At 34.7% G+C, this 11919-nt stretch overlaps 1 protein-coding gene across 1 annotated transcript in view; it reads left to right on the forward strand.

Annotated features, from left to right (window-relative positions):
• Window positions 1-11919, forward strand: part of LOC306861171 (solute carrier organic anion transporter family member 1C1-like) — a gene marked incomplete at both ends in the record, with an annotated part of 26409 nt that extends 14490 nt beyond the window's left edge. Inside the window, 9 exons of the mRNA XM_079403304.1 lie at window positions 44-142; window positions 2549-2794; window positions 3875-4039; window positions 4456-4651; window positions 5664-5829; window positions 7858-8027; window positions 9919-9983; window positions 10108-10225; window positions 11679-11919. Of these exons, the coding sequence (XP_079259430.1) occupies window positions 44-142; window positions 2549-2794; window positions 3875-4039; window positions 4456-4651; window positions 5664-5829; window positions 7858-8027; window positions 9919-9983; window positions 10108-10225; window positions 11679-11919 (1466 nt within the window). The remainder of the gene's footprint in view (window positions 1-43; window positions 143-2548; window positions 2795-3874; window positions 4040-4455; window positions 4652-5663; window positions 5830-7857; window positions 8028-9918; window positions 9984-10107; window positions 10226-11678) is intronic.

Below are 11919 nucleotides of genomic sequence, written 5' to 3' on the forward strand. Positions count from 1 at the left end.
TGGTAAACAGCCCAGGCTAATTGATTCATGCCATCTGCATTAGGATGCGTCCAGACGATATCAGTCATCGGTCCGGTCTTTGGCTACCTGCTGGGGTCCGTCTGTGCCAAGATATATGTGGACATTGGATTTGTCAACATGGGTGAGTGAAACAGTGATGCACTATTTCCTAAAGAAGTCATTGAGTTCAGTTGCATCTTGAATGCCTTGAATATTGTGCCGTACATCTCTGGAAATGTACAAGTCAAGGTTTTCTTGAATAAAAAAATAATACAAAATGCTTCTATATGTTTTCATAGGTTTTGGCTCATCTAGACTAGTGAATCTCAAACTCCTAAAAGGTTTTTTAAGAAGTAATTCACTGTGAAATCAAGAGGAAATCCAGCTTATTCATATTAGTCTTATTTTGTTTGTATTTCAAACAAAAGCGGGAGGAAATAAGAAACTTTGTTGTTTCTTCTTTGAAAGCCGTGGAGGCTGTTTATGTTGGATCTGAGTGCGTTTTTGGCATCCGAACGCGCTCTTTATTTGACTCGGGACGATGTAAAGGGTCATAAATGTTAAGCTGCGATTTATCCAACAGATGTTTTGGATGAGATGTGCCTGTGAAATGAGACTGAAAGGTTAAAGAGGGCATAGGCTGAAACATGTAATATCCTTAAATTGCATGATATTAATATTAGATATGTGCATGTGTACTGAAATCAGTGATCAGTACATCATGATGTGTGAAGCTGATTCCTTCCAGAACGTTTTTTGGCATTGGCAAAGTTTATATATGTGAAATAATCTGTGTTGGAGACACAGGCCGTTTCTTCATGGATAATATAGCGTTACGCCCTGAAGTCAAGACATTTGGCAGTAAAGTTAAGCTGTAAGATATTGTACAGTAAATATTCAGCCAATAAAAACTACAGTATATCACATACCTTCATATCAAATGTTTTAATATTACTTAATGGGCTATAAAACAAAGTACAGACTACAACATCTGCATCATAAGCATAAATCCTTGCAGGAATATTGTTTCTATAGAAATTTCTACATTTAATGATACTAAAGATTGCATAAATTTTGCATAAGTCTCTTATGCTCAGGGATTTTTAATCAAAAATACAGTCAAAAAATGGTGAAATATTATTGCAATTTAAAATAACTGTTTTCTATGTGAATATATTGTAAACTGTAATTTATTTCTGTGTTCAAAGCTGTATTTTCAGCTTCATTACTCCAGTCTTCAGTGTCACATGATCCTTCAGAAATCATTCTAATATACTGATTTGCTGCTCGAGAAACATTTCTTAAAAAAACATTGTTTTTGCTGTTTAATATTTTTGTGTAAACTGTGATAAACTGCCATTCAAAGAATTGGGGTAAGAAAGCTTAAAAAAGAAAGAAATTAATAGTTTTATTCAGCAAGAATGTATTAAATTAATCAGAGGTGACAGTAAAGATATTTATAATCTTACAAAATATTTCTATTTCAAATAAATGCTTTTGATTTCTGTTCATCAAAGAATCCTGGATAAAAATGTATTACTGTATCCACAAAAATATTAAGCAACAAAAACTGTTAACATTGATTATAAGAACCATTATTAATAATTGAGTACTAATAATAATTGAACAACAAATGGTGCGTATAAGAGACTTTAAAAAGAAAAAATCGTAATTATGCCAAACTTTTGACTGGTAGTGTAAGTACTAAATAACTTTTTTGTTTTTATTATTGATATGGCTTTATTGCAGAAAATATTTTTTTTAAATGTTGAAAAATGAACATTTATTCACCCTCATGTTGTTTTTATCATGCGTTTTGTTTCGTTTTTCTTCTGTGAAACACCAGAGTGGATGTTTGGCAGAGTTTTTATTATTATTAATATTTGGTCAATTCAAATAAAATGGATATTAATGAATATTTCTAAGCTCTGAAAAGCTCATTCACATTTGGGTTGCATTAAAAATCTAGGTTTGATGCCATTGACATCAAGCTTCATTCTGCCACCCAGTCATGGCATGTTTAAAGATGTAGCTGGAACATTATTTAAGAACTTAAATTTCAGTCTTTTCCACATAAAGATATAGTATGACATCAGGTGACTCGCATTATATAGTGCAGTGGTCGTATAGACCACTTTGATGCTGCTTTTATACTGCTTTTTCTTATCTTGATGCATAATTCACCATTTTTTGTTTGGAAAAAAGCAGTTTGAGCATTCCGCTGAACATCTCGTTTTGCGTTTCAGGATTAAATGTGGCAAAAAATGCATTTGATTGATCCATTCCATGTTTATGTGAAATGCTACAAACGTTTCGATCTCCTGGCAGCATGGAGGCTGTCTGAGCGTACATGATGAGTACATGATGAGCTGAGAGCGTCGAGAGAGAGCGCCAGACATCTAAGACTGTCTGTGGATCACAGTCTGCGTCTGCCTCGGCTGTCTGCCTGGCCCAAATATTCTGAACATGTGACAAGCTGCAGCGAGCCTCGTAGCGTCTGTATTCTCACTGTTGACACATGCATGTGTGTGTGACTGTCTTCTCTCAGAGAGCATTAGCATCACCCCGGGAGATGCACGCTGGGTAGGCGCCTGGTGGCTGGGATACCTTATTGCAGGATTCATCACCCTGCTCTCAGCGGTGCCGTTTTGGTTCTTGCCCAAGTCTTTGCCCCTGCCTGAGAGACGGCTTGCCAAGTATTCTCCAGAGCGGACCAGCTTCATCAAAGACTCGCCCCTGCTGGAGCACAAGTACCAGGCAGACGAGCCAGCCAACTTCCTAGAAATGGCCAAAGGTAAATCCCCTAGAATTCACAGAAAAATTCACCAAAAAATCTGAAGTCTGCGCTGGTCCAGGCTGCATAAAAAGCATATTTGGACTTTGATGACCCATATAAAGTGCTGGAGTTAATTAGCCAAATATCAAACCAGTTGGCATTTATTTTCACCCTATAAAGTCTATTGTATCATATTTCTAAAGCCTCTAAATGATCTAAATTCTGCTTAAAAACCTGTAGTACACTATCTACTGCATGCCTTCTATTCTTCTACTTATAGTAAGTAAAAGTCCTTTTAGTATAATTGTATAAATGTCCACCTTCAGCTCGAGCTTCACATACTTCACATTTTTATGAAGTAAATGTAAGAGTAACTTTAGTATTATTTCAATTTAAGCACTTACTGGACTGAAGAAGCTCGGTTTTTCTTGAATGAATCATTTTGTAGAAAAATCAGTGCGTCTCAAATCTGATCATCAGGATCTTTTGAGGAGCGTTTGTTTCCAGAAGCTTTACTTTCACTGTTCCTCAGCGGAAGAATGACCTTCCCAAGCCTCCAAAACATCTCACATCTTCTGAGGAGTGTTTATTTCTACATCAGCATCGGATTGCATTGCATTATATGTTTGGATCATTTCAATATCATCTTACTAAGGCATGTTATATAGAGTGACCACTGATATTTATAGCATTTTATGGTATCTGCTATCCTGTTATAAAGATCTCATTGATCAGAATTTCATCACTTTTTGTCCATAAATAGCATCTGCACTAAATTGCATATTTTTGCTCAGTTTGGTCCTTTGAATGAAACTGAGCTGTTTTTTCTTCCATATTCTCACTATATCAGACTATTGGAGCCATAAAAGCTTGATGGATCAAAAAACACATATTTTTATTTATTTTTTTTACTTTGTCTAAAGGTTCCATAAACACTTTAACCATTAAAAAATAAAGTTTGTGAATCATATGTGTTTGCTATTTTGTATGTGCTATTTTGCAGTGACATTGATTCATTGGAGCATGTATGCTGTTGATTGGCAAACAAACTGCAGCTATTTGCATCATTCTTAAACATTTTGTGTTCATGTTTTTCAGACTTTTTGCCAACGCTGAGATCCCTTTTAGGGAACCCAGTCTACTTCTTGTATCTCTGCGTCACCATCATCCAGTTCAACTCTTTGATCGGTATGGTGACATACAAGCCAAAATATATCGAGCAACATTACGGACAGTCAGCGTCCAAAGCCAACTTCTTAATGGGTATGTCATCTTCCTCTAAACACACGGATATATTACAGTTCACAGTGCAGCTGTGACCTTAGAGCTACATGTTTTGATTGTATTTTATTAATGTGTGCTAAATATTAATCTATGGTTCTGATATCAAATCTAAAGGTTTTTATAGCTCGGTTAAATCACAGTATGATATGGCCCAACATTGCATATGAAAGAGAACGGAATCCAAAAATAATATCAGCACAACATATGCAGACACCAGAGACTGTTGTGCGTTTCGGGAAACGGCATTAGCGTTTGAAAATCAGATGGAGGGAAAACAAATAGACCTATTCTGTATCCCTTAACCTTTCAAGCACAAGAAGAGCCTTCGCCTTTGTTTCAAATCTGCGACGCTGCTGCTTTGATCCAGGTTTTCCTGATGCCGTCTGTTTTTTCAGGAGTGATCAACATCCCAGCCGTAGCCTTGGGAATGTTCTCGGGGGGTGTGATCATGAAGAAGTTCAAGCTGAGCATCATGGGAGCAGCCAAGTTTGCGCTGGGAACGTCTCTCCTGGGCTACTTCCTGTCGCTTTTCTTCTTCGCCATGGGATGTGAGAATGCCAGCGTGGCCGGCATCACCAGGTCGTACAATGGGTAGGAAGAGACTTTCAGTTTGGCTTCTGCTCAAATCTGGGGCCAGTTGCATAAAAACAGTCATTATGTTGTGTCTTAAAATCTAGTCTGACCAGTTCACAGTTAGCCAATGGGTAATCGGTCTTACTTTATGGATTCCAATTAGTCCAGTCTACATTTTTAAAAAGTTACTAAGTGGGAAAAAAATGACTTGGTGAAAATGACTGACTTGTCCAAGACTAGTCCAAGTAGTTTATGCAATCAGCCTTACTGAAATCAAGCAAATAATGCTAAATGCAAATAATCAAATATTTTAGCACATCTAAATGAAAATGAGAAATGTTGCCTTGGCAAGTAGCAGAAGTTTGATAACACTTTCTTTTGTTAACATTAGTTAACTACATTAGTTGACACGAACTAACAATGAATAAAACTTTCACTGCATGTTTTAATCTTTTTTTTATGTTAGGATCTGCATTTATTAATCCATTTTTTAAGCTCAAACATTGGGTCTGTTAAAATTAGTTAATGCACTGTGAACTAACATGAACATTTTTATTAACTAACATCAACAAAGGTTAATAAATGCTGTAAAAATACATTGTTTATTGTTAGTTCATGTCAGTTAATGCATTATTAATGCATAAATGGTACAAATTTCTTTTTATGTTTTAAGTAACCAAAGTTTTGTTTAGTAATGTTTTAGTTTTGCTAATGATTTTTTTTTTATCTTAGTTTTAGTTAACTATAAAATAACCCTGTAATGCATTCCACCATAGAAAATGTAATTGCTTTTTATGCCAAGTTTTGAACGCATCATAAGAATTATGAATTACTGAAGCAGGCCTTATAAATTATACAATAAATTTACTGTTAATTCATCAAAATTGTCATTTTAATTTACTGAAGTACAAGTCGGCATTGACCTTTTTACTGACCTGTATGACACAAAGGTATGAATTATATAATGTGCTTAATTAGCAAAATAAGAGCTGGATGAGCCAGTAACAATCTGCTTATGTCTTACAAACAGGACGGAAAGTCTGTACAAAGAGGACAAATATCTCTTAGCGTCCTGCAACACAATCTGTGACTGTCCCAGAACAAACTGGGACCCTGTGTGCGGTGAGAACGGCCTCACCTACATCTCCCCCTGCCTGGCTGGATGCCGGACGTCCCACGGCTCTGGAATGGACACGGTAAGCGTGGTCTCTGAACTGGGAGCGTGATTCTGGAACAATGGCATGTGTTTGTTGTCCCTTCAAAGAATGCGAGCCATATTGTGTTGTTTCGTATGCCTTGAACTCGGCTTTTCCCAGCACTCTCTGAAGGGTGTGCACAACCTGTTTGTCTTCAGCTCAAAGGCTATATTGAATTTTTGAAACTTCTCTGAGACTTCCTGAGACGGTTCCTTCCCCGTCTCTCTTTGAGAGCGCAGATCTGCTCGGTTCTGTCTAAAGATTGTGGAGTTTCATAGCATCTAAAACGGCTGCGATACTCTGACTTTAATCTGCAGACTGTGCATCCTCCCTCATCCTGTGTGTCCATTTCATATCTCCAGCATCTGTTATACACATGGCTTTTGTCCCTTCCTTTCAGACTGTTGCTAAACAGAGAATTGGTGTAATCTCAGACTTTTGGTCAATCAAAGAGCACATTGTGACTGCATTTGTTCAGTATGTGCACAGCGTGTATTTTTAGATTATAGTTTTTGTTTTTTTTCCAGTTAATTTAAGTAGAAAATGTATAAATAGAATATTTATAATAATAAACATCTAATTTGTTTTCTCTCTCTCTCTCTCTATATATATATATATATATATATAGAGAGAGAGAGAGAGAGAGAGAGAGAGAGATTTAATAGTAAGATGAAACATTTCAAAACAGACCTACCTTTTGATTTTTATTAATTTATTATATGCTTCTCTTGAAGCTGCAAGTCGGTGTGATTTGACTCGAATTTATTTTTCTTTTTTATAAACAACTACAATATTTTAAAATAACTTTTTTCTTTGCATTTTACATTTGCAATAATTTTTAGATGTTACATTTGTATTAAAGCTGGTCAAAATAATGCATTCATATGCCACATTAAAAATGGTCAATGCAGTGCACTCTACAATAGAAAATGTAGAAAAATAAAAAATATATAATTACAATAATATAATTGGTAAATAACTTGAGCAATGCATTTCATCTAAATTCATTATTTCATTTTATTTTTTTGTTTATAAACAACTACAATCATTTTATTTAAAAAAATTACATTTAGAACAATTTTAAATTTTTACATTTTATATTTGCCTGTGAAGTTCATAGGAAAATGTATTAAGGCTGGATAAAATAATGCATTAATATTCATGTACCACATTAAAAATAGTCAATGCAGTGCAGTAAAGAAAAGAAAAGTAGAAAATAAAAATACAATACATAAACATTTGTAAATAAATAACTCGAGCAATGCACTTCATCTAAATAGATTTTATTAGTTAATGAACAACTGCAATAACTTAAAATTATTTTTTCATGGCTTTTTATTATTTAGAACAATTGTACATTTTTACATTTGCCTGTGAAGCTCATAGGAAAATGTACTAAGGCTGGACAAAATAATGCATTAATCTTCATTTATCACATTGAAAATAATGTGATCTTTAGAAGAGGAGAAAAAATATGTATAATTACAATAAATATTATTGGCAAGTAAATAACGTGAACAGCATACTTCATCGAAATTAATTTATTTTATTTTTTTTTTTTATAAATATAACAATAACCACAATCCAAGAGAGAATCCTCAATAGTATTTGTGCATCATGTGACCATTTTGAACAGTCATTTCTGCTACATAATGGGTGAAAAGCTCATTCCCGCAAAGAATTTAAGCACAGTCTTGCACCTTTGTCTGCTTTTCTTTCTTTTCTTTTAATTTGTTTCAAATCAAAGAATGCAAGGAATAAAAGAACCAGTGGGTATATTATTAATAGAAATGGGTGATTGCTGTTTAATATGAACTCATAAATTGCATGAATAATTATATATTATTTTTTTATTATTATTAAACGCCCATACTTTATCAGACAGTAAATGTGATTGTAGACCTAGAAAAGTCCTTGTTAAAATTGTGGTTAGTTGCAGCAATGCAGTAATAACCAACAGAGCACTGCATTGTGAGGCTGTTTTGCTGCTTTAAGTAGTGTCTGCTGTGCTGTGTTTGTGTGTTTCAGGTGTTCGAACAGTGCAGTTGTGTAGCAGTCGGGAATCATACGGCCAGTGCAGGCCAATGCAACAACAGAGACAACTGCCATCGAGTCTTCCCCTACTTCCTGGCTCTGTCTGTCATCACTTCCTTTATCATCTCGCTGGGCGGAACGCCGGGATACATGCTGCTCATCAGGTGAATATCTGACCGTGATTTATTGTTCAGGAACTGCTGATGGTCCAGAGACTTTACAGCTCACTTTAAGAGAATAATTCACTCAGAAATAAACATTTGCAGAAAATGTACTCACCCTCAGGCCAACAAAGATGTAGATGAGTTTGTTTCTTCATCAGATTTGGAGAAATGTAGCATTCCATCACTTGCTCACCAATGGATCCTCTGCAGTGAATGGGTGCCGTCACAATGAGAGCTGATAAAAACATCACAATAATCCATAACCACTCCAGTCCATCAATTAACATCTTGAGAAGAGAAAAGCGGTGTGTTTGTAAGAAACGAATCCATCGAGACATTTTTAACTTCACACCATTGTGTCTGGCTAAAATACGAGTTCATAATCCATAATGCTGCTTCCTCCAGTGAAAAAATCCATCTCCTGTTGTCTCTCACATCAAAATCCATCCACATATTAGTTTAGAGCTGTTTTGGACGGTGCTGGATCTGTGCAGATTTCTCTCCTGATTCAGAAGAGATTACTTTTTCACTGGAGAAAGCATTATTATGAATTATGAATGTTAATTAAGATTACTTTTGGATTATTGTGATGTTTTTATCAGCTGTTTGGACTCTCATTCTGACGGCACCCATTCACTTTTTTCCCCCTCATTATTCCATGTCTTAGTCGAGGACTGTAGGCCAGTCAAAACTGTTGCTCGATCGAATGTAAAATCGGTCGAGACACGTTTATGGTCACTTGTGAAGTTCAGTAATCAGACTTGTGTCTTGAAAGGAAAAGCTTTAGCACCAGGGACTATCAGCTTTCTCCCAAAACTCAAGTCAGCTGACACTGCTGGAATGCTCAGCCTCCCTCGGGCTAAATTAGGTTAGCGGCGGCAACAGCGCTGGCCCAGATTTGTTTGGTGAAATAAAGATTTCTGTGTGTCTGTAGCTTTTGAGAGAAGACGTGATTACTTTGGATGAAGTACTCTACATAGTGCTTTTCTAAAGTCTAGTGGCTTGATTCGATAGAAATCGCTCTGTTCAAGTTTATTCATCATGTTAACAATATAAAACCGATTTATTTTCATAAAGTTTCTGGTATTATGCACAATTCATCAATGTATGTTAAAGATTTTAATTTTACAAACTATAATAATTTGTTACTTTTTTCATCTGTTTAAAAATACTAATAACCAATAAAATTATAATCTAACTTTTTTGCAATATTTTATGCACGCTGAATGATTTTTTAAATTTCTTAAAATAAAGTCACAGTGAACAGTGTTAGCAGTTCACAGTACAGTCATAAAAGATAGGTTATTTATTTTTCATAATAAAGGTTTCTGGTCTTGTGTACAATTTAGCAATGCATGTTGTTTTAAAGAAATGTTTTTGTCAAAGTATAATTTCTGCTCCTTTTTTACTGACATGTAAAAATATAAGTGACTTTTTGAAATATTTTATGAATGATTTGCAAATGCCTTCATATTAAATCAATATCAAAACCCTATTTTTCTATTTATTTTCATAATAAATACATTTTATAACATGCAATGATTATTCAATTTATTATGAGAAACAGAAAGATAGGGTTGATATACAGTGTATATATATATATATATATATATATATATATATATATATATATATATATATATATATATATATATATATATATATATATATATATATATATAATTGATTGATTATTATTATTATTATGGTTATTAAACTTTACATGCCTTTTTACATGCAAAATAATCAATTTATTAATCTATAATTTAAATTGAAATAAAATATCAAATACATCACTGCAATTATTCAATATGCAAACTATGCAATTATTTGTTTTTATATTATTCTGAAGGAGCTAATCTAGTTGCGCTTTCTCTGGTTTCATCGACAGATGCATCAGACCTCAGCTGAAGTCTTTAGCTTTGGGTTTTCACACGTTGACGACGCGCACTCTAGGTGAGAGATGCTCTGGTGTTTGGAGCTGCTGACGTCTCTGCTGAATCATTTTTTAGTCACGGTGGTAATGATGATTTGTTTTGAAGCAGTAGTAGAAGGAATGCTGTTTTTTTGTCTTCCACAGCTGGAATTCCAGCTCCTATATACTTCGGAGCCATCATAGACACCACCTGTCTGAAATGGGGTCACAAGAAATGCGGAGGGAGAGGAGCCTGTCGAATCTACAACACTACTGCCTACAGGTATTCAGCTCAGCTCATCTCACCACACTCCACTTACATACTTAACATAAATACTACAGTGCAGTGTAGGGTTGGAATAAGCCAAAGTAACAACACAACTAACATATTTTTTGCTAAACCAAATGTTTTTTTTTAAATAAAAATAAAATAAAAAAATGCATTTTTTTTTTTTTTTTTTTTCAATCAGACTGAAAAGCCTGAACAAAATGATCTTGGTTTGAATTAATTTTCAGGTGTAAACCTGAAATAATCTGATCAACAGGAAAAAAATATAGTGCTTGAATCTAAATGTTCTCAATCAGAATATTTGCTAAAAAATGCTAATTTGACATGTCAGCTTTCTTTTTAGGCAAAAACTACATTATGGCACATGTGCATGTTACAATGCATGTAATGCTCATGTGAAGGAATATGCAAATCGGATTGCAATATTTAGGGTTCATAAAAGAACATTCAGAATCTGAAATCGGGTTGAATTCATTTAGAAAAAAAATGTAATGTAAACATATCTTGTGTAGTATTATGTTACACTGTTTTACTGTGTCCTTTTTATACTGTAATTGTACATTTTAGTGCAGATTAATATTAATTAACAACATGCACTTTATAGTTAGGGTTATAGTTTGGTTTAGTTGTATGTAGTTATGTATGATTTACTGTTATTACTATAATGAGTACATGTAACATTTGTAACAAGGACACTGTAAAGTATAGTAGGGTTTCTGCAGGTTTGAAGCAGATAAATTTAAGACCAAGTAAAGAAAATATAAGATATGAATTGAAGGGAACAAAATTTGTCTCTGTGCTTTAAATGTAAATATACAGGGAGCACACAATGAGTTGCATAAGCAACAGTTTGTTTGAAAATGCAACTTCTAATATATTTCCATTATTATTAAATTGGACCAAACCTCTAGATTATGTACAGTACCTTCTGATCACATGGCAAAGATGTTAGATATTTGTGAATATTTTTGTCTTGTTTTTCATTGCAAATGTCTGAAGATTCTTAAATCAAGATGCACTTACTTGAGAAACAAAGTGACATAAGAAGTCTTGTTTTAAATGCATCCAACTAAAGTAAGTTTATGATTTAAAAAAAAAAAAAACTGGACTTGGAAAAATCAACCTGATTCAAAGGCAAGTTTCATACCCCACTGACAGATATTTGTTCTTGTTTTAAGCATAAGCTTGCTTAATTTTGTACAATATTCATAGACATTTTACATCTCAACAAAATGTATCTTGATTTAAGGATGTTCAGAAATGTTTATTGGAAAACAAAATGTTGAAGAAAATATATTTTTTTAATGCATGCAACATTTAATGCTCTTGAGTTTCGAGACATTCTGCTCTGAAATAAGACTTCCTAAGTCCCGCAGAAACCCTGGTATGATTAAGTTTGTAATTGTTTTCATTTGATTATCTTGTATTGTCACTCTTCATCACTCAGGATAGCATATCTGGGCCTGACGATGGGCTTACGGAGCGCTTCCTTCTTCCTGTGCTTTCTCGGTCTGGTGGTGTTACGACGGCACGTTGAGCGGCAAGAGCGCAACACGCTGGCAAACGGAGACAAGGGGGCCGCGGCCGGCGAACTGCAGGCCCTCAGGAAAGAAGAAAACCACAGCTGTAACTCGGACCAATGCCCGCGGACCGCAGATTACGACCCGGAGCGCGAGACGCGCCTGTGA

Source organism: Barbus barbus (genome assembly GCF_936440315.1).
Source record: "Barbus barbus genome assembly, chromosome: 42".
Classification (NCBI taxonomy): domain Eukaryota; kingdom Metazoa; phylum Chordata; class Actinopteri; order Cypriniformes; family Cyprinidae; genus Barbus; species Barbus barbus.